General features: G+C 46.0%; 1 protein-coding gene across 6 annotated transcripts in view; it reads right to left on the reverse strand.

Annotated features, from left to right (window-relative positions):
• Positions 1-24,001, reverse strand: part of KDM1B (lysine demethylase 1B) — a 639,352-nt gene that overhangs the window by 504,111 nt on the left and 111,240 nt on the right. For all 6 annotated transcript variants that reach the window (XM_069218247.1, XM_069218264.1, XM_069218273.1 and 3 more), the window contains one exon: positions 10,373-10,462. In XM_069218247.1, coding sequence (XP_069074348.1) covers positions 10,373-10,462 — 90 coding nt within the window. The remainder of the gene's footprint in view (positions 1-10,372; positions 10,463-24,001) is intronic.

Genomic DNA, 24,001 nt, shown 5'->3' on the forward strand with positions numbered 1-24,001 from the left:
AATTTGCCAAACCTCTGCAGGGTCTGAGACCTGAGTAGGAGGTAAGTATTACACCTGCAGAACTATTTCCGCATCCCGAGACCAAACATATGTTTCTAGAATACAATCACAAACTACACAGCATACATTGCCAGAACCATGGAGAGAAACCAAACTGCTCTTGCAATTGTAACCCTAGCTCATTACTACTAAACGCAACAGTGAATAAAAAACGTGGAGGATCATTTAAACACTGATGGGTGGCATGGCACACTACTTGGTGAGTGGAGGCCTTGGCCTCCGCTCCCCTGGTGCAGAACTGCCTGCAGTATTGAGAGATCCCAGTCTACAAGGAAAGAATATATCTGCCTTATATGTATTTGGCAGCAGAAGAGAATAGTTCAGCACAGGTCTGAATGCCAAGCGGGCACTGTTAGAAATGAGAGTCTCTAGTTGGCAGTGACTTGCGCCCTTGTCCAATTAGAGATCATTAATTCTAGTAAGGAAAAGGGAGTTCCACATCTAAAATAACCCGTTCTCATCCCCTCGGTAGCTTGGCATGAGCAGAAAGGCTTTTCTCAAGATCTGAAGATGCGGTGTCACCAGTGTTGGCAGGCTTTGGTTCCGGAGGTCGGTGCAGAAGACATCAGGCCCTTGAAGTCACACGGGTTGCAGATCGAACTCAGTGAGGGTGAAATCAGGAGCACTGGCATCAGTTGCAGTCGGGGCTGCAGTGCGAAGCAGGACGATGTGAGGTGCGATGCCCATAGGTCACAGTGCTGGTGTCCGGCGTCATCGGTGAGACCAGGGTGGCGGTGTGAAGTGGGGCGATGCAACATGCGGTGTCTACATGTCATGGTGCAGGCAGCAGTGGCGTCACTGCTGAAGCATTGTTGGCTGACCCAAGGTTGCAATGCGCTGCTGTGTGCGTTGCCCATAGGTCGCGGTGCAAGCAGCGGTGTCGGATGACGAGGCTGGAGTCGAAGTCGTTGACATCTGTGTACCAGGGTTGTGGTGTGCGACAGGGCGATGCTTTGTGTACCTCACAAACAGTGTCCACAGGCCACAGTGCAAGCAATGGCATCAGTGATACCAGAGCTGTGGTGTAAAGTGAGGCGATGCGACGTGCGGTGCCCACAGGTCATCGTGCACACAGCGGCTCGGTGACGGCATCAGGCATCATCGTTGGTGAGACCAGGGTTGCATTGTGAAGAGGGCGATGTATTGTGTGATGCGACAGGTCACGGTGCAGGCAGCAGCTTTGTTTGCGGCGTCATAGTTGTTTTTCTTCTGTTGCAGCACAAACCACACAGTTCCGAGTGCTGCTGGCAGATGAACTTGAAGTCTTTGATGTTCCCGAGAGACTTCCAACAGGAGGCAAGCTCTACTTCAAGCCCTTGGAGAAACTCAGGAAATAAGTTGCAGAAAGTTCATTCCATTCCTTTCACTGCCCAAGACAGAAGGAGCATTCAGATGGCCAGCACGGCAAAGCATGCAGCAAAGTGGAAGTCCCTCTTGGCAGCTTCTCCAGCTCTTCTTCTTTGCGGGTTCCTTAGTCCAAAAGTGTTCTAAAGTTCTGGGGTTCAGGGCCCCACTACTTATACTTGTTCTGACCTTTAATGTAGGCAAACTTCAAAGGACGTCCTCCCTCCTCACAAGATCCAGTTCAATCCTGCTCTGTCCCAGGTGCTCTCCAGGAGGGGGAGACTTCTTTGTGCAGGACAGGTCCAGCCCTATTCAGGTGCCAGTGTCAGCTCCTCCCACCACTTTAGCCCGAGAAGAAGACCCATCAGGATGAGCAAGGGACACTTAAGCTCCTTTTGATGACTGTCTTGAGTGTATGCAGGAGGCCCTGGCTGTCAGCTACACAGACGTGGATTCCACAGGCAGGCACAGAATGGTTAAGCGAGAAAATGCCCACTTTCTGAAAGTGGCCTTTTCAAACCCACAATCTAAAAAACATCTTTGCTAAAAGATGTATTTTTAAATTGTGAGTTTAGAGATGTTAGAAGGTGTTTCAAGGCAGACCCTATTTTACCCTATGGAAGAGATAGCCTTTCAATAGTGAAAAACTAAATGCCCAGTATTTCACTATCAGGACATGTGAAAACACCACATGTCTTACTTTCTAAATACACTGCACTTTTCCCATGGGGCTGTCTGGGCCTACCTTAGAGGTGCAATAAAAGGGAAGAGTTAGGCATGGCAAGTAAGTGCACTTGCCAGGTCGATATGGCAGTTTAAAACTGCGAGCACAGACACTGGAGAGGCAGGTGGTCTGAGACACCTTTGGAAGGCTACTAAATGTGGGTGGCACAACCAGTGCTGTAGGACCACTAGTAGCATTGGATTTACAGGTCCTGGGCACACATGGTGCACTATACTAGGGACTTACTAGTAAATTAAATATGCCAATCGTGGATAACCAATCATAATTTACACAGGGAGCACCTGCATTTTAGCACTGATCTGGACTGGTAAAGTGCACAGAGACAAGAAACCAGCAAACATCAAAGTCCAGCATATCATAAAAACAGAAGGTCAGAAAGCAAAAAGACAGGAGAAACTCCCCAAAAGATGCCAGGTCTAACGCATATCCCCCTACAGCTGAGAATAGGGAGAACTACCCAACCTCCTGGAAGTTCACCTCACTAAGGCGGAAGAATCTGGACAGATCATCAGCGTTGGCGTGTTCTGTGCCAGGAAGGTGTTCCACCATAAAGTCCATCTCCTGTAGGGAAATGGACCGCTTCAACAGTGCTGGGTTCCCGCCCCTCATCTGCATTAACCATCTAAGGGGCCCGTGTCTGTCTGAACCCTTAAGTTAGTCCCAAACAAATAGGATCTTAGCTTCTTCATCGCCCAGACACAGCAAACGCCTCTCTTTCAATTGCGCTCCACCTCTGTTCCCTGGGGAGTAGTCTCCTGCTAAAGAAGGCTACAGTCGTGTCAAGGCCCTCATCCTTTATCTGTGCTAGAACTCACCCCACACAATACTCTGAAGCATCTGTCTGCACAACAAATTCCTCAGAGACCAGGTGCTGTGCACATGGCTGCATTCAGGGCATCAAAAGCAGTCTGACAAGCCTCAGCCCAGATTACTTTTATGAGAGCCGTGGAAGTCAGCTCTGTCAAAAGGGCAACAATGGTGCCATAACCCTTGACCAATCTCCTGTAGTAACTGGTGAGACTAAAAAAGTCGAACACCTCAGTCTGGGTAGTGGGAGGTTCCCAAGTCATAAAGGTATCAATCTTGGGGCAAAGTGGCGCCACCTGGCCACTCCGCACCTGGTGGCCCAAGTATACCACCGACCCCTGCCGTATCTGGCACTAACTGGCCTTAATAGTGAGGATTGCCTCCTGCAGGGCCTTCAACACTTCTCAGAGTTGATGCAAGTGATCCTCCCAGATGGAGCTGAACACAGCAATGTCTTCCAGGTAGGCAGTGCTGAAATCCTCCAGCCCATCCAAAACCCAGTTGATCAACCTCTGAAAGGTGGCAGGAGCATTCTTCAACCCAAAGGGCATGCCTTGGAACTGGTAGTGCCCCTCCAGAGCTTTGAGAACGCTGACCTCTCTTTGTCCCCATCAGTTAAAGCAATCTGCCAGTAGCCAGACGTTAAATCAAACGTGCTGTGGAACTTGCAGCTCCTAACCGATACATGAGGTCATGCTGGGGATGGGTTAGGAGTCAGTCTTAATGACGGCATTGAGCACACAGTAATTTACAAAGAACCATAGCTCGGGTGTGGCACTGGGCGCATCAGCCTTAGATACCAAAAACACTGGGATGGATTAAGGACTGCTGGAGGTCTCAACCAACCCTAAAGCTAACATCTTGGATACCTCATCCTTGATGCTGGCCTTCACTATGTCAGCTAGCCTGTAAACTTTGGGTTTTACAGGTAGACTGTCCCAAGTGTATAGATGGGTGACACCTAGAGTGATTGAGAATAGAGTTGAAAACTGTCCCAGTAACTGGCAACAGTTACTCTGCTGTTCTAGAGTCAGAAAGGGGAGATGATCACACCTTCTACTGACCAATCCTGCTCTCTGGCAGACAGGAAGTCGGGGAGGGGTTCACTATCCTCTTCCGCCCCCACCCCTCTCATCTGTAGCCAGAAGCATGGTTAACTCAGACCTCTCAAAGTGGGGTTTGAGGCGGTTCACATGTAGGACCCTCAAGGGGTTCCTAGGAGTCTGCAAGTCCTACATGTAGGTGACATCACTCTTGCGTTCCTTTACTTCAAATGGCCATGTCCACTTGTCATGTAGAGTGCAGGACTCAAAGGGGCCATGACCCACACTTTCAGGTCAGGCTGAAATTCAACAAGAGTGGTATCCTGGTCGTACCAGAGTTTCATGTCCTCTTGGCTTGCCTCAAGGTTTGCCTGAGTGAGTTTCTTGTAGCAGGCAGTCTGGTTTCTGAAGGCCAGCATGTAACTAAATACATCCTGTGTTAACTTCCTAGGACCTTGCTCCCAGGAAACTGAGAGGTCCTCTCACAGTGTGCCCATATAACAGCTCAAAGGGGCTAAAACCAACCCCTTTCTGTGGTACTTCCCTGTAGGCAAAGAGAAGGCATAGTAGGAGGATGTCCCACTTACACCTCATGTAGTCTGACAGACCACCAATCATGCCTTTCATGGTTCGGTTGAATCTCTCAACCAACTCATTACTTTGGGGGTGGTAAGGAGTGGTGAACCTGTAGCTTACACCACTCTCCTTCCACATGGCCTTTAAGTACGTGGAAATAAAGTTGGTACCCCGGTCAGATACCACCTCCTTGGGGAAACCCACCCAGGTAAAGATTCCCATCAGTGCCCCACACTCCTTCCACATGGCTTAAATGTACATGGGCATAAAGTTGGTAACCCGGCCAGAATCCACCTCCTTGGGAAAACCCACTCGGGTAAAGCTCCCCATCAGTGCCCAGGCCACGACGGACGCTGTCACTGTCCTCAGAAGGATAGCCTACGGGTGCTGGGTGGCATGGTTCACACTAAGACCAGGATGAACCTGTTGCCCAGGGCTGTTTTGGGGTCCAGAGGCTCTACTAGGCCAATGCCCATCTGCTCTAAAGGGGTGCTCATGGCAGGGAAAGCTTTACATCTCCCCCCACTCTTGCCAGTCAATTGGCAAGTCTGCCAGGACCTAAACGTTTACTCATTTGAGACAGTAAATTTAGGTGACAAGCCTGTCAAAGGTCTTGCCTGCATCAAATGACCTGCCAGAGGCACATCATGAGCCAAACCCAGAAGGAAGACTCTGAAGAGCTGGGGTATAACCCAGAACACTGGCTATACTAGGCTCAGCAACCTTAGGCTTGCTACTCAGGAGACCATTTTCCCAATAGATCTAGTGAGACTTGGGCTCAGCATCCGCTGCCTGTTCTTTGTTCTGTTACGTAAGACCCACGAGAGTAGGGCACACCTTCTGCTCCATATAGAACTGCTCCCAGGTGGGATTCCCTTCTTGTTGCCAATGGTTCAGCTCAGGAAAGTCTCCCTGTTTGGCCACTTGTTCCCCTGTAGGTTCCATGGTGTCCCCATCGAGTTCAGCCTCCTCAAGGACAGTGGAAACTTCAGGGGGGGGGTTTCTCGCACCCCCTGCCCTTTCTCTTGGCAGACATCTGGGCCACTGTCTCAAGGTCCTTCTGTTCACCCTGACTGACTATTATGGACAGTGTGGTCACACATGCCCACTCTGGCAACCCCAGCATCCCCAAGTGCGACCTGAGCTCCACCTCTGTCCAGTCAGAAGTCTCCAGGTCGTTGCCCAGCAGACAGTCAACAGTCACAGTGGGACTCACAGTTACCCTCAAGAAACCTGAGACCCCTCATTCAAAGGAAACCTGCGCTACCCTACACTGGCGTTTAGAGTTCTCCACTGCAACTACTTGGTAGAACACACCAGAGACTATCTGTTCCTCAGACACCACGTGACACTGGACCGTGGTCACACTGGCTCCAGTATCTCAGAAAGCCTCTACCCATTGATGGTCACCCACTGCCTGTACCTTTTAGTGTTATCATGCATTAGGTTTCTCTGGACCATCTCACTGTCTCCTGGCGAGACAAGGGTCATCTCAGCTGGTTCCCCACATCCACCTGGGACCAACTCCTCCCCAAGCGCAACACAGGCCAAATCCTTGGTCTGACCACCGGTGGGTGGCTGTGTCCACTTGGAACACTTGGGATCCCCCTTCATGTGGTCCACCTGGTCACAAGCAAAACATTTGCAGGGTCCCGTCCATGTAGGCTTTACTGAAGACAGCCATGGTTTCTTATCTCCTGGGGGGATGGGAAGTTTTACCCTGGGTACTAGATTAGGGCCCTTTTGAGAACTCCTTTTGTCCACCATTGTTTCCCCCCGTCCTCACTCAGTTGCTGGGGACCCTGCCCACCCTTGGCTGAATCTTACCCATATACCTTCTTGTGGACCTTGGTACTCACCCAGTAGTCCAGAGTCAGTCAGCTTACTATCAGTCAAAAAGCAAAAAGATGGGAAACAAGCCAAAATATGCCAGGTCTAACAGGCACTATGTTTTTTTGTCTGCAACCAAATCCCAAAGTAGGAGTATGTTTATGAAATACAAAAAAAAAATAATGTCCTTGATGTACTGGGGTTTTTCTACCTGCTTTTTAGGGCCATTTATGATTAGAAGTACCCAAGCATGGAAATCCATTCATGGTTATTTCACCTTACATAACATCGGCCAGCCTTCATGTGGCCCTGGCATTCCTGTAGTGGCGGGACTACTGAATAAGAGTTTCAGCCTTCTGAGGCTCTCCATTAGAAATCATGCTGTTTCCAAGATTCCCCACCTCTACATTAGACAGAGGAACCAGAGGTTGAAGGACCTTTATTTTTTTAGCTGATGCCTCGCATTAACCAAACCTCTTGTAAAAGGATGCAACTGCCTGGAAAACATAAATACATAGGGGGTTATTACAACTTTGGAGGAGGTGTTAATCCGTCCCAAAAGTGACGGTAAAGTGACGGATATACCACCAGCCGTATTACGAGTTCCATAGGATATAATGGACTCGTAATACGGCTGGTGGTATATCCGTCACTTTACCGTCACTTTTGGGACGGATTAATACTTCCTCCAAAGATGTAATAACCCCCATAGTGTTTTTAATGTGATACCTGTATATAAATTTCTAATCCTAAATCACCCTACATGAGTAACTGATTAAGTACTTCCTTGAAAGTTAACGATTACAAATCACAGATGTCAATTCCAATATAGCTAAGTACTGGGCAGGAGATATCTTGGGTTTCAGCTGCAGTTCCTCCATGACCAGAAAGGGCTTGTAATAAGTAGCTAACAACATAAGGGTGCTTTCTCTTCAGAAAGGGATGTGCAATTCCAGGGCATAAATGAACGGGAATTCTGTTTAACTATTTTTTCCTCAGAGAGGTGGAGACTGTTCCTTCCATATTGGAGACTGATTCTGTGAAGAAGTACTGAGCTCTTTAGAGGAAACGGAGGATTGTAACACCTTCCCTGGCTGTGCATGGCCAGCCACATGCAGGTTGTAAGCAGGTCTGATCTGGAAACAGCACTCTCGCAGGCTCAACAAGATTTAAACCACTGGGCTTAGAAAGAGACACATGAAGTGATTAAACTAAAAAAAGGAAAAATATCTATGCATAACTGTTCAGTCAACTTTAGGCACCAGGGCCTGTAGAATGAGGAGTAAGAGGAAGTGACTGCATATGTACAGAATCTCTACATCATTGCCTCCAGGGTGCATCAGAAACTTTGCAGTTGGCATCGAGTGGGTGTCACCTTGCATCCACTGGGAGCACTACTTGCAAATTAAATCCAGTCTGATCCCTTGCACAATTGATGAGAAATCTGTGAGAAGACATACCCATTAGAAGAGAAAGTTGTATTTGTGCTGTATTACTGTAATGGACAGGACAGTACTAGTGCAAAGAACTGAAAGTAAAAGAAAGATTTAACAAGACGAGATTATAAAGCACGTATGGAAGAGAACACAGTGAGGGTTGGAGATGCTGGTAAAAAACTGGTGACTAGTTCGAGACAGGAAAGAAAACTGTTTTTATTTTAGAAGGATGAAGATAACGGTTTTGTGTCCGGGAATGACCTTCTAAGTGGGAAGAAAATAAAAGGTGTGATTAGTGAGAGAAAGAGGAAGAGGGAAACTAAATAGAGTTGAGCAAAATCAGTAAAGAAAATCCAAATAATAACCCAATTTATGATGCGAAGTCACAGTTTACGATGAGAAGTGAAGGAAACCATAGGGAACTCCAGAGCAGAGAGAAGTTGGAGATGATCCTGTACCCTTTCGGGACAAAGGGAAAGTGTAATATGGTAGATAGGATCAAAACAATCAAAACGTACAGAAGTTACCAAACCAAGAGAGGGAATACAAAACAGTGACACTGTATCAAAAGCAGCAGTCAAATATAGAATAACATGAATAAAGGAAGCTAAAGAGAGAAATGTAGTTTTATCAGCCACCTGAGAGGGTGGAGTAGGTTAGGAATGTTTAGGTAGGATGAGCATGGAATTTTGCAAAAAGTGAAAAGAAGGAGTATTGACTGAGCGACAGCATTACGGGCTGATCTATTGCAGTTTATGAGAAGTACAATTACTGTCTTTGTGTTCCTTTTAAAAGGAGCCTGCCCATGCAGAAAGTGAAGGTTGTTGGGAATAGAGTAAAGATCAAATGTGCCCAGCTCTAACATTAGTGACGTGAGTGGTGCCTCAGCTCCGACAGAGAGAACAGGTCGTCCCCTTCAAAAATTTAGAGTTTGAGATTATCTGGGCCAAACTTAAATTCACGGATGATTGTCGTGTCTTATGTGTTGTGCACATGGCTCAATACATAGGGGAAAGAGGACAATCCTCTGAGTTCCTCTCCCCACCACCACCCTTCCCGAATCTAACCAGTTTATGCTGATTCATGCATGCTGAGCCGTGTAGTTAGCCCACATCATACTCTTAAATGTATGGCAAAATTCAAAGGCCTTCACTGTCCCTCTCGTGAATCCCCATTTAATTTTATCCAAGGTTTTTAAGCATTAAAAGAGAGTAGCATGATTTTCCTATACGGCTAGGCACCATATCAATAATATGTGTAACTTTCTATGTATTACTGCTGACCCTCCACAGATTCAGATTAGTCCGGATGGACCAGGCGTGGGAGCACCAAGTCAGTTTAGTCATCAAGATTTTCAAATACATCTCTGTTTAGGAGGAATACAGGCCGGTATAACTTGCAGTCCCCTCCATCTTTCCTCAATTTGAGAATCACAGAGATTCTTGCCTCTGCCATCTTTCTTAATCAGTGATAAAAAAAGTTTCGCTGTCTCATCATCACGCCAATCACTAAGGGCCAATATGTTATATAAACCAGGGGCAACAAGGAATCAGGGCCAAGCACTTTTCAATGGCTTCAGATCTTTAACTGACTTTATAATTTCCTCCTCCTGGACTGGTTCATTGCGTAACTCCATCTCCAATGGGATCAGTTTATCTAGTTTCGCCTGTTGTATATACTCAGAAATTAACATGGCATCTGCTGGGTCTGGCTTACGTAACTTTGGGTAAAACCTCTGGAACCTTCCCGCTTTGTCAATGCCCTCATTTATCTAGATTAACCATCTGTCCATCCCTTGTCTTTAATGCTCGCTACGTGGTTCTTTGTTTGGTGGGCCATTAGCCTGGATCGAAGCTATGAAAACAAAGACGTTAAGGAAAAGTTCTCACTATTCCTAAGTTATTAGTTAATTCCAGACATGGTGAATATCCCCACCTTTAAAGGCTAATTGCATTGTTTACTATTTTCAATGTTTATCTTCCTACCATAGAAAACAAATTTTTTGTTAAATACATTGCTGTTCATGAAGCTGGACCAATGGCATTTGCTGCAAATTACCACTGTTAATAATAATTAAATAAATCTTTTAAAGTAACGCAGTATAGCGGAACACTTTAATTATGATCTGTAGAGAGGTGATGTGTGATCGCATTAATTTTGTATGTATTAAGACATAAAATACAAGGATGTAATCAATTTTCAAAGCTCTACCTATAAACATTATTTTAAATATCTACATAAAGTAAAGTAAGACATCAAGAAGACTACTGCTGACAATACAAAAAGTAAGAAAGTTCAGGGGGAGGGAACGTGTGCCTTGTTTGAAGATGAAGAAAAAAACAAATGGTGAAAGAATTGCAACAAAAGATTGGCAAGCAATTTCTATATTTACTTCGGAGTGAACATCAGTCTAAAGACAGCAGGCAGCGAATTACTGCTTGAATGTGTCTGTTAAGGCAAGCTACAGAGCATGCAGTCTAACACTAGCAGTTTTAGAAAAAGCTTGAAAATGATTGAGGCAGATGTCATACCTTCGATAGTAGAGGTCAAAACATTCGTTGCAGAAATGCTCCCCACAGGAGAGATGATACCATCTTGAAGTATATCCATTTTTAGCACATCTGCAAAAGAGGGATTGAAAGAGTCAGTTCCTCAGACACAGCCAATAGACCAAACGGGTTTTGCATATCAACCAATACATAAATGGGCTAAAGTGAAGTACAAGACACAATGGTAATGTCCATGTTAAAAGATATGCGAGTAGTACGCTTACCCCGTACCATTGTATTCAAAGCATGCAGACCGGCTTTTCAGGTTAATTAGAAATACAAGTATCACAAATTAAAATCATCAAGCATGCAGCTCAACATGCGGATGTCCCTTTACATGTGCTATCCCCCCCCATACTATGCCTCTCATGCGGAACCCCTCCGCCTTCCATATACTGTGAATTAGCATTGGAGTCCATAACTGCACCTTCTTGCATAAACTAATTTTGTGTTAGGTTTATTAGCTACTGGAAGGCTAGGCTTATTCACAATAACATCTTTTCAATTCAATTTATTCACCCTTTATCTTTCTCAATACTTGTTCGGATGACTACGCCAGCAGTCAGTCACATACATTAGTCATCACAAAATCAGTTAATTAAACAGAAGCTTTGAACCATTCTTAGACCTCATTCCCATGCACCCCTGCAGGTTTCGGAACCCCATTGAAAAACAACCCAATAGCTACTGAAACAGAGCGAGTCCTCCTCCAGACATGTGGAAAGAATATAAAGTAACCAAGTCAACCAAGGGGTGAAAAATGAAACACCTTGAAACAAATAGCCCTTTTTCATGAAGCAACATTAGAGATGAGGCCCACGTCGCAGGCTAACCCCTCTTTCTCCTCCTGGCTCAATTGAAGCCAATAAGGAGCCACCATAACTCCTGTTCTGAGGGAGAAATGAGGCAGGGAGGAGGATGGGGCGGAGGAAAAGGAGGGGGAAGCAACTGAATAATTTTCAGGCCACCTGAAACCCTCAACTAGTTAATCGGGGAAACCGCCAAATGTATGAACTGAGAGGGCCAAAATATGCAGACTGTACCAATATGGAGGTCACAGGACCACACAAGTGTACATGCTCAACAGGCATACAGCTATCCACAATAAGTAGAAAATACATCCTAACACAAGACATCTGAGACGCTCTTGTAACAAAACCCCTAACTCATGGAGGCAACACTTTACATTTTTTTAAAATTCAAACAGGGGAAAGAGCCAAGATGGCTGTTAGAAATTGGGTCTCTAGTTGACAGAGGTATGCTCCCTGTCCAAGTAGGGACCACAATCCTAATCAGGGTGAGTCTGACACACCCTTTAAATTAATGCTGTGCTCACCCTCTGGTAGCTTGGCAAGGAGCAGGCAGGCCTAACTTAAGAGGTAATGTTTAAAGTATTTGTGCAACACACACACGGCAACTCAATTAGAACATCACAAAAGGACTCCACATAGGATTGGAAAAAAAGAGAATATTTATCTGAGTTGCATAAGACCAAAATGACAAAAATCCAATCATTAAATAAGAGTTATTCAATTTTCAAAATATCAAATGCAAGGCTTTTGCTGGGAGTGTCTTAGCGTATTTACGGTAACTTGGGTAAAGAGTTAAATATGGCTGTTTATGGAAATTGATGCACAGAAGTCAATTTAGGCCCCACCAGAGCTATATTGCAGATATGAGTAGGGCTCTCCGTTTTCCGTTTTTACAGATAAATACAGACAGAAAACATTATGCTTCCTGTCTGTATTTATTTTTAAAAGCTGAAAAATATTTGGCTTCTTTTGAGTGACTCTCCATGCCAATCAATAGCTGTACATATTGGCTGCATGGGGAATTACAAAACTCAATGAGATTTGCATGAACTGCATTACTGCATATTGCAACATTTATTTATGCTATTTTTTTTTTTATCTGGGTTTATTATTTTATTAGTTTTGGCAATACGAGCGCATGTTTATCCGTGAAAATATACGAATTATCACCTCATCTGTTCACAAAACAAATATGGATAAATACAAAAAAAATGGCCAAAAAATAAATATGGATAAATACAGAAAATAAATACCACAAAAAGAGGAGCCCTTGATATGAGTAACATGTAGGTATCCAACACAGTGAGGAACGGTGCGTCACAATGTCAGTTCTGCTCGGTTCCAAGTTAAAACAAGGAATTGCACCGCAGTGGCTGCAGGCTGGGGCAAATTAGGTGCCTGGTCAGAATGGCACGCCGCTGAGAGAAGAACCAGGCTGGGGCATGGCAGGCGAGGTGCAGGCACATATAACGTGTTGCAGTTGCCTGAGAAACTGGGCAGGTCACCTCTGGCAGCAGAACTTGTGGATATCAGCGAAGGCACACCTAGTGTGTCGGAATGGTTCACAGTGACCGGACAGTCTCGTCGGGTGCAAGTTATAGTGAATAGCCACATTCACCAGGAGAATCCCAAAAAGGAACAGTCTGCTTCTCCCAGAGAGGGGCGGAAAGGGTATTTATGCGCTGCACTCCAGCAGACCTCCCAGGAATGCTCTCCTGAAGCAGAGAGTGGGTACTTGATGAATGGTGCAGCAAGTTCGGTTTAAGCTGCTCACAAAGTCTTTGATGTCCTCAAGACCTCGTGGAAGAACAGTAGGCAAGCCAGCAAGCCCTTGGAGTCACTCTGGGGTAGTCCATAGTTCCTTTTGGCAGGGCAGAGGTCAATAGGCCTCAGGGCAGCTCAGCAAAGCAGGTCAGCAGTTCCTGGAAACAGTCAAGCATAGCAAGGTGGGAATCCTTTCAGCACAGAAGCCTTTTTTCTAGCATAGTTTCTTTCAGGTCCAAAAGTGTATTGATTTTACGGGGTCAGAGCTCCAGTACTTATACTAAAAATTGCCTTTGATGTTGGGGATGACTTCAAAGGATCCTTCTAAAGTGTGCAGTTCTCCCTTTCAACCCTGCCTGGGCTCCAGACTATCAGTAGGGGGTAATCAGCCCTTTGTGTGGCGACAGGCACTTACCCTTTTGAAGTGTGTGTGTGAGCTCCCCCCCCACTCTTCCAGTTCAGGATAACCCATCACTATGCAGATGAATGCAGATGCAGCTGAGTGTCCTGTGTTGTGGGTGCCTGGAAGGAATGCACAAAATGTAGCTGTCACCCAGCCCAGACCAGGTGTGTATTTGGAGACAGGCTGTCAGGCGCAAAGAGCAGCGAGAGCAAAGAAATGCCCACTTTCTAAAAGTGCAAAAACAACAGAAGATGGATGGAATGCAGAGCAAATCAAACTTTCACCTCCAGTCACAGATCTGGCTTTAATCTATCATTTTTTTTGCTTGCCATGCCATTCCAGTTTGGAACCAGCCATATGCAAATCAATCTCAACCCTGATCCCCATGGGAACAGTCCAGCCCAAATTGCCAGACCAGGTTCTTCCTGAACCAGAGACAAGCATCCTGGGACCGGTTTCAGGGTATCATCTTTCATCAGCCAGGCTAGCTTGAATCTGATGGCATAGCAACCACGAGGCCCACGTCTGGGCATACCCTTCCCACTTGGGGTGACAAATGCAAAAACAACAGAAGATGGACGGAATGCAGAGCAAATCAAACGTCCATCATTTGGGTATGTTTGCTTTTGTCGCCATAAGTGCGCTGGGAATGCCCAGACCTGGGTCCCAGGCTCACTGTGCCACTGGATTTAAGCTAGCCTGGCTGATGAAGGGTGATACCCTTAAACCGGTCCCAGGATGCTTGTTTACGGTGCAGGAAGGACCCGGCTTGGCGGTTCAGGCTGGACTGTTCCCGTGGAGAACAGGTTCAAGACTGAGTAGCATATGGCTGGGTCCAAACTGGGGTGGCATGGTGAGCTAAAGAATTGATGGATTAACCCAGATCTGTGACTGGAGGTGAATGTTTGATTGGTTCCGTATTCCATCCATCATTTGTGTTTGTTCACTTTCTAAAAGTGACATTTCTAAAATAATATTAAATCTGACTTTACTAGTAGAGAGGATTTATCATTACCATTCCAATTATATGAAACACGATGCAGCTACTCCTTTCTGATTAGTAATTACAACTTAAAAGTATATTAAGGAATTTCCAGTGCTGGCCTTTGAGAAAAGCAAGTGTCATAGTAATGAAAAACTATTTTGGGTATTTTTCATTACCAGGACACGTAAAACTTTAAGTACATGTCCTGCCTCTGACTTACATAGCACCCTGTCCTATGGGCTACCTAAGGACTACCTTAGAGATGACATATATATGAGAAGAGGGGAGTTAAGGCTTGGCAAGAAGTTTTAAACTCCAAATTAAAGTGGCAGTGAAACTCTGCAATGGCAGGCTTGAAACATGTTTAAGGCTACTGAAATGCGTGGCACAATTACTGCTGCAGGCCCACTAGTAGCATTTCATTTACAAGCCCTGGGCATATGGAATACCACTTTATAAAGGACTTACAAGTAAATTAGCTATGCCAATTGTGGATACACCAACGTTACCATGTTTAGGGGAGAAGCACATGCACTTTAACACTTGTTAGCAGTGGTAAAGTACTCAGAGTCTTAAGGCCAACAAAAAGATACAGCGAAAAAAAGAAAGTAAAAGGGTAAAAGTTTAGGGAAAGACCACTCTAAGAATGGCAGACCTAACAATGGCCAAGTGAGTAGACGTGTTCCCAGGGCACTCTTCACCTGTCACCAAAAACTATCAATAAATCTCACTTTAGAGGAAAATATCTCACCCAATATACTGGTGACAATTGAAAGCAAGAGAGAAAACATGAGCAAACCTGAAAAAAGTGCACACCGAATAAATGATGAAGCTAGATCGCCGGCTGGATCTATGATGACAATTGCTATGTTTTGGAGCCATTGCGAAAGACTGAGCCTCCTAGGAGGACATGGAAGCTGCGATTAGTCTTTACCAGGGAGGAGAGCCATTTGAGGACCAACTAACCCAGGACCCGGATGGGAAAGGCTGTGGTTGTGTAAGGAAGAGGCGCACTCGTGCAGGTCAGTACCTCTGGGATTTAGGAGGAGGTGTTGGCCTTGATCACAGGGGTAAGATCAGCACAGGGGACTTGGGCACTTCTAACAGAAAGTAAGTGAGTCCCTTGGGGGGCCCCCAGATATGGCAGCGGAAGCAGTCCCTTCCAAATGAGACTGCGCAAGCAGTGAATTAGATGTGACTAATCAGCCTACTAACAGAGAATACAGAGAGCACCTAAAGAAGACGTGGCGCCAGGTGGAGCCTAGGAGCAGTGTGGAGGGAAAGGCCCCTTCCTAGATGAGAGACTACTATTTCCCCAATGATTACTGGGGCAGGGGCCTCCTTCAGACATAAAGTATACAAATAAATGATGGATGAACAGCTTGAATTATTCTCAGCAACTGGTAATTACTCAGGGCCACATCCCAGTCCATCATTATTTTGCACACCATGCCACCTCAGTTTAGACCCAGCCATAGGCAAATCAGTCTTGATCCAGGTCCAAATAGAACTGTGTAGGACAGGTCCTCCTTGAACCGGAACATAACCAACCCAAAGCCTGTTTCGCTTTGATTCAAGCTCATCAGTCAGTCGGTTGTAGCTTGGTTCTACTGACACAGTGAGCACGGGACCCACACGATCTGTAAAGCACCCAAGTGAACTGGCATGCGACCAGCCCACTGGGGGTATGTGGATGTACATTAGACGGACCTTGTGGACTATTTGTTGGGACGCTGCTGTCTGACTAAATAACACCCCACAAACAGGAGAACACAATTAAGTCACATAAATGCCACATCTCCCTTCCATGCAGTAGGTGGCACCACTCTAGAAAGATCCACCAGATGGGTCAGACAGCCCTTCACCCCAAAACAAACAGCACACAAGATGTGTATCGATCACCAAGACAGACCTCCAAAATTGCCTATGGAATAATAGATTCCCATGTTTCCTGATGGTAAGACTACAAATTTGTTCTTAGTAATGTCTTCAGTTGTCTATAAGAACTGACAGCTGATCCAGACAGTTAAGGATCTTGAAACTACCAAAAGGGCTTTATTTACAAGTGATGGTCTGAGGGACTGAGGCCTTTAAAAGACAAGCATAAAGATATAGGTACCAACATCATCAAAGCACTTTATACTGGAGTGCAAAATAAACTATACAAGACATGGAATAAAGTGGGGAAACTGTTGGGGTGTTGGAGCATTCATAAAGAGAGAAGAATGGTGGAAAACACAAACAAGGAAATAATATCTGAGGTGGAGTTGCTATATATTTTAAAACAGTACAATAACTGGACCACAATAGAACAAGTCATGGAGTCCCTAACTTCCACTGACTGGCACAGCTTGATTGAAACAGACTGAAAAATCTCTCAGTTGAAGAGACCGAAACTACCATTAGCCAGCTGCAATCAGGTAAAGTACCTGATCAAGATGTCCTTCTACTAGACTTTTTTTAAATGTCTTTTTATTTTCTATTTTACTGCACCAACCACATTGTAAGCCAAATAGCAACAACAGTTGTGTAGAGGACAATTACACAAGACACAGCAATCAATGCAGCAGCTAGACCATATTAAAAGGCAATACAGATGTAATGGAGCACCACAATACATAAATAAGCATCACCGTGTCTGTGTCTAAAATGTATTATGTTCACGGCGGTTGTCTAACCAGCCCAAGAGATAAACCAGGTTCTGTACTAGTTAAGGGTTCTTTCGCATTGTATATCAAGCCCAGCCCATAGTAGTTCATCCAGCGGCCCCATACTTTACAAAACTTTTTAGGGCAGGCCCTCCTGTGAATAGTGACCTTCTCCGCAACATATAGAGGTCCATCACTCGGGATACCTAGTATTACAGACTTTAGGATCTGTTGGGAGTGTGACCTCCAGGATAGCACCAAGCCCATCAATGATCTTGATCTGGTATGCCAGAATGTGAGGACACCCCCATAGTGTATGCATAAAGTCATCCCTTGCATCATGGCATCTACGGCACATTGAGGCTGATATTCTACTTATTGTGTGAAGCATACACCTCCCATAGTATACCCTATGTAGTATTTTGTATTGGAGAAGGTGCAGTCTGGACTTAATGGCTACCTCCCTGGGGTGAATGAGGGCCGCCTCCCAGTCAATAACCTCTAGATCTCCTATGTCTCGCTCCCTTAGTTGAACCAGATTATCGTATTGTAATACTCTCCCTTCTAAAGGTGCATATTCTGGTATTTTAGTGCCTATCAGCCCTTCTGCTAACTATGCATGTCTCAATTGCCCATATTTAAGAAACTTGGACCTGTGTAGGTTATATTCTGGGCAGAATGTCGCCAGCAGTTTGAATTTTCCGCCTTCTAGGATATCTCCAACAGTTGAAATCCCAATCAGATCCCATGCCTCAAATATTTTATGTTTACTTTTCACTCATAGCCATGCTCCTTTCCAGAGTGGGGTCTCCTTATTAATTTTACAGACCCAAACAATATTTTTTGTTGCCCTTTCACATGCTTAAGAGGTCACATGAGTCGCCGGGAGGATTAATCCCTGCATGCCCTTGCCACTGTAAAGTAGTGGAGGTGTGAGCGCAGCTCCAGAAGAGATCTTTCCAGCCTGTATGTGGGGTGGCTCTGTGACGTGTATCCAATCATTAACAGGGATTAAGTGTGTCGCTCAACAGTAGTCCTAGATGTAGGGGAGGGCTATCCCGCCATTGTAGGGGTTGTGCTGTAAAGTCTTGAGCTACCATAATAGAAAGGGTAACCAAATGTTCCCCCGTGCACTGGGTTCTTTAAATTCTAATATAACAAATGTTCAAGGAAGACTCATTTTGATAATTAACTCAATATAGATGAATATCAACATTTAATGTTCTAATCCAAGCATGGGCAAACTATAATTGAACAAATCCACATACGGCATGATATATAATGGATGTCAATTTTATATGATCATCAAGTTTATACAAGAAATTAGAGCAGCAACAACACTAAGTAATCAGTATACAAACACAGGTAACCTACTCCAGTCCCACTAATTCCACATCGAGGGGACACAAGGAAGGCACCAACCCCCTATCGAATGCAAACAATATTTAATCATTGATCATTCCTGTCTGATGCCACACAGGTAATCAGAATCCTTCATGAAATTTTCCAGCAGAAATGCGATGAGTTTCATCATGAGGGTCTATAGTCAATGTTTCAGTCTCCCGCGGCTCAAACAGTCCTTGAGACCATCCCCAGGACAACGTGTCATGAAGGAATTTATTATTACAACAATAGTTGCTCCCTGTTTCTGAGACACTGTATCAGGACACTATTAATTCCTCCCACTTACCCTTGCGGTCCAAAAATCCACTCAGCTCAACATAATATGCCTCATACTTCCACCCACAGTGAGGAATGCGTGGGGAATCTTAATGCTGCTTCTACAAAAAGTTATCTAGACTGTTAATTCATCCTGGTTACATGTGCAGTACACAGATCCACTCCGTTCGGCAAGTCCCAACGGCTGCAAACTAGCATTAAGGATTCCCCACAAGTTCCTCACCGTGGGTGGAAGTATGAAGCATATTATGTTGAGCTGAACGTCTCTTTGGACTGCAATGGGAAATAGGATGAATCAATACTGTCCTGATAAAGTGTCTGAGAAACAGTTGTGACCCTGATTGTGCCACCCAAATGAGTAGCCCTGTAAACATGTCTCAGACCTGCCACGGCAGTGTCTGTGTCTGCAGTTTTTAACTGCCAGTTAGATCTGGCAAGCGTACACACTTGCCAGGCCCAAACCTTCTTGTTTTACTACATGTAAGTCACCCCTAAGATAGGTCCAAGGTAGCCCCATGGGCAGGGTGGAGTGTATTTAAAGTAGGACCTGTACTCGTGTGTTTCACATGTCCTAATAGTGAAATACTGCTAAGTTGTTTTTTCACTATTGCAATGCCTATCTCTCCCATAGGTTAACATGGAGATTGCCTAGAAATACCTTCTAGGTGTAGTTTCTCACTTGGAGCAGATAGAGATCTGGAGTTTAGGGTCTCTAAACTCACAATTTAAACATACAGCTTTTGGATAAGTTGGTTTTTAGATTGTCTGTTTGAAAATGCCACTTTTAGAAAGTGGGCATTTTCTTGCTTAACAATTCTGTGCCTCTGCTTGGCTGCTGAATCCACGTCCAGGTCAGACTGACAGCTGGGCTGTTTATGAATTCACTCTAGACAGTAACACAAAGGGAGCTGAGGTGTGTTCTGCATATCCTGATGAGTCTTCCTGGGCTAGAGTGAGAATGAGGAGCTCTCACCTGCACTTGAAAGGGCTGTGTCTGTCCCCTCACAATACAGTCTCCACCCCTTACAGTGTGGCTGAGGCAGGGCAAGGAAGAGGCAAGGTCCTGTGCACTACAACGACTTTCCTTTGAGGTTTGCCTACTTCAAAGGCAGAAATGAGTATTTTAAGTATTGGACTGCTGACCCCACAACTTTAGATTGCTCTTGGATTAAGAGGAACCTATGCCAAGGAGAATGGTTTGAAGGTTGACGAGAACCTGCCACTCAGCTGGTTGCTTTGCAGTGCTGGGCTGCTGCTACTGCTACTGCTTCTGCCTTGGGAGTGAAAGGACTGGACTTTGATTTCTGCAACACTGCTTGTGAAGTGTCTCCAAGGACATGGACGGAACTTACCCCCTGTTCTGAAGTCTCAGGGCCACCAAAGACTTCACCTGCCAGCACCTGGGCTCTCTTGCTGAGAACCCTGACCTGCCAAGTGGTGCCACATCCAGTCCCTGGGCCCTTGAAAGGAGGAGTGGCTGAACCCAAGGCGGAAATCCGTGCAACAGAGGCGAGTGGCAGAAAATCGACGCAGCACCTGCACCGCGGTTGTAAAATCGACACAGCATCTGCACAAAGGTTGTAAAATCAACGCAGCACCCGCCTCGCAGCTGTAAAACAGATGCAGCACCTGCAGCGCGGCTTCAGAAATTGACACATTGCCAGCTCGACGTCGATTCATCGTTGCTGTGCGTATGGATTTTCAATGCATCGTTGCTGGGTGTCAAAATCTACAGCATCACCTCACGGACCTGAAGCTGCGGGCCCGGAAAGCGACGCATCGCTCTCCTGCGGGAAAAAGATCTACACTTTGCTTACTGGGCGATGAAAGAATCGACGTACGGCCTCATTTGCGAGTAAGGAATCGAGGCATTGCTTACTTTTTTGATACATCACGCCTACGGCTTTATTTTTGACGCTCACAAGGTACTTTGTGTTAAAACAACGCATCCATTAACTTCTATGTATTAAGACTCCTTTTACTTTAAAAATTGATAACTCATGTCTGTGTATGTTGGAGTTTTGTCATCTTGGTCTTGTTTGATTTAGATAAATATTGGCTATTTTTCTAAACTGGTGTGGTGTCCTTTTGTGGTGTTTTCACTGTGTTACTGTATGTGTTCGTGCAAATTCTTTACATATTGCCTCTGAGATAAGCCTGACTGCTTGTGCCAAGCTACCAAGGGGGTGAGCAGGGGTTATCTTAGGTGTGTGACTCCCTTACCCTGACTAGAGTGATGGTCCCTACTTGCACAGGGTGTATACCGACTGCCAACTAGAGAACCAATTTCTTACATTGGTGATCAGCAGTGAGGATAGAACTTGTATTTGTATTTGACATATAGTGATTAGTGTACACTACAGTTCTAGTGCAGACCACTACATAACCACATACTACTTGTTTTTCTCCCCTTTCCTTTCTGGGATTTCTCTGCCTTTTGAAAGTCAGCACCTTTTTTAACCTTATGCACAAGCATGTCTCAATCTGGGGAGCCATCAGCAGTTGCTACAAAAGTGGTGTTTGAGTTAGAGAAGTTGGAAGATTACACAGCTTCTCTGCTCAGTCAATTTTGTAAGGAGTTAAACTGTCCAGGGCCTGGTTGGCTGCAAAGATGCTGAAGAGCACACAGAGGAGGAGAATCACGTTGGGGATGAGGAGTTGGAGAGCATACATAATAACTTGGAAGATAACCAGATCCTGCCTGGTGAGAGGGCCTTAAGGGCAGGCAGTAGTGTTTCTTCTAAGGATATGACCACATGGAACTGAGGGACAGAAAGCAGAGAGAAGGTATCATTTGGAGCTTGAGAAGCTCGAGTTGAAATTGGTCAAATGGCTAGGGAGGCAGATGCAAAGAAAATGGCACTGGCCATGGAAGAGCGAAAATGATGTTAGCCCATGGGACAAGTTTAAAGGTGTTGGCCATAAAGAGCAAGTCCAGCGCAGATGGTGTCAGCGTTTCTACAGTGCAGTCTGAGAGAAGAGTGTACTTTCCCAAGAATGTAGGGAAATAGTAAACTAAGAAGGATGACATCCACAGGTGGTTTCAGGGCTATTAGGCAGCTCTCCACATGCACAGGATCCCTGAGGGGATTAGGAGCGGGCCTGTGGAACTACTTCACAGCAGAGGAGAGGGACACCTCGTTAGCACTAGGATCAGCTAGTGAGCTCACCTACTCTAACACGAAAGATGCCCTCATCACTAGGTATGGCCTGACAGAAGAAATGTACAGGAAGAAGTTCAGGGAGAGTACTTGCTTCCCAGACCTGGCTTGAGTGTGCGGATACATTTTGCAGTGCACGGAATGGTTGGGTGTAGTGCAGTGAGTTAACAGATTACCAAGGACTGTACAATTTGTTTGCATGGAAGTACTTGTCTAGTCGGTATTTTCCAGAGCTGCACCAGCACTTGATTGACAGCCATTAACTTCTATGTATTGAACCCAGGAAGCTTGCTCAGGAAGCGGACCGTTGGGTGAGTACCAGGGTCCATAAGAAGTTGTATGTAGGAGACTCCGCCAAGGGTTGGCAGGGTCCCCAACAGAAGAAGGAGCAGGGGGACAAGGATAAAAGTAAGAAGTTCTCTAAAGGGCCCTAGTTCCCAGGTTAAAGATTCCCAGCCCCCTGTTTAGAAAAAGAGTTGGTTCCCTTAGGAAAGCCTGCAAGGTAGGGTCCCATCAAGTGCTTTGCCTGTAGCCAGGAAGGGCACATCAGAGGGAGTCCCAAGTGTCCTAAGCGGGCACAGCCCCCCCCCCCGGTGGACAGTTACTTGGGGTGGCCAGTTTAGTGCTTAGAGAGGAATTGGCTCCAGTCAGTCGTGGGGAGTCAGATGAGTTATCCCTAGTCTCCCCAGGGGAGAGGGAGGTGGTCCAGAGAACCCACATGTCTGATATTACAAAGAAGTACAGGCAGTGAATAACCATCAATGGGAGGCAGGTGGAGGCTCTAAGAGACACAGAAGCCAGTATGACAACAGTCCGCTGTCATCTGGTGTCTGAGGAGCAGGTAGTCCCTCATGTGGTCCACCAGGTTGTCACAGTAGACAACAGTGCGTGCCAAAGCTTGGTAGCTCAGGTTCACTTTGAATTGGTGGGGGGGTCTCAGATTCCTTGAGGGTGTGTGAATCTTGCCTGTTGACTGACTGACTGCTAGGGAACGATCTGGAGCATACTAACTGGAAGGAGGTGGAGCTCAGATCACATTTAGAAATGTTGGGATTTGCAGAGTGGGTGTGCATGACCACACGGTCCATGGCAGCCAGAGATCGTGATTAGAAGGGCCTGGAGCCTGAAACAGTGGCCCAGGTGCCTTCCAGACAAGGGGGAGGCAAGGGGAGCGGGAAACCTGCTCCTGAGGTTCCCACGGTCCACGAGGAGGCTGGACCTGAGGGGGACGACCCGAAACCTACAGGAGAAGAAATGGCTGAACTGGGGGGCCTGCCTGAGCTGACCCATTGGAAGGAGGCACCACCAGGGAGGAGTTCCGAGCAGCATAGAAAGCATGCTCCAGCCTTGATGTCCTTCGGAAACAGGCCGAGGCCCAGGCAGCTGGTAACACCTCTGGATCTCACCTGATTTACTGAGAGAATTATCTCCTGTATAGTGAGCCTAAGGTTGCTGAGCCCAGGGCAGCCCGTGTGCTGGTGGTACCCCAGTATTTCAGAGCCTTCCTACTGGGTCTGGCTCATGATGTGCCACTGGCAGGTCATTTGGGGCAGGGCAAGACCTCTGATAAGCTTGTCACCCACTTTTTTTGGCCTCAAATGAGAAAAACCTCAGATGCGTTCTGCAGGACTTGTCAGACCTGCCAGGCGAGTGGCAAATCTGGGAAGAGGTGCAAGGCTCCTCTTCAACTCTTCCCTATCATGAGCACCCCTTTTGAACAGGTGGACGTTGACATTGTGGGGCCTTTGGATCCCAAGACAGCTACGGGCAACCAGTTTATCCTGGGTTTGGTGGACCATGCCACCCGGTACCCGGAAGCTATCTCCCTGAGGACAGTGACAGCGCCCACAGTGGCCAGAACACTGATGGAGATCTTTACCCATGTGGGTTTCCCCAAGGAGGTGGTATCTGACCGGGGTACCAATTTCATGTTGCTGTTCATGAAAGCTATGTGGAAGGCTTGTGGTGTAACCTACAAGTTCACCACGCCATACCACCCCCAAGGCAATGGTTTGGTTGGTTGATTTAACAGTACCCCGAAGGGCGTGATTATCGGTCTCTGAACCCATGGAGCGTAAGTGGGACATCATCTTACCGTGTCTGTTGTTTGCCCACAGGGAGGTACCACAGAAGGGGGTGGCTTCAGCCTTTTTGAACT

Source organism: Pleurodeles waltl, chromosome 2_1 (assembly GCF_031143425.1).
Source record: "Pleurodeles waltl isolate 20211129_DDA chromosome 2_1, aPleWal1.hap1.20221129, whole genome shotgun sequence".
Classification (NCBI taxonomy): Eukaryota; Metazoa; Chordata; class Amphibia; order Caudata; family Salamandridae; genus Pleurodeles; species Pleurodeles waltl.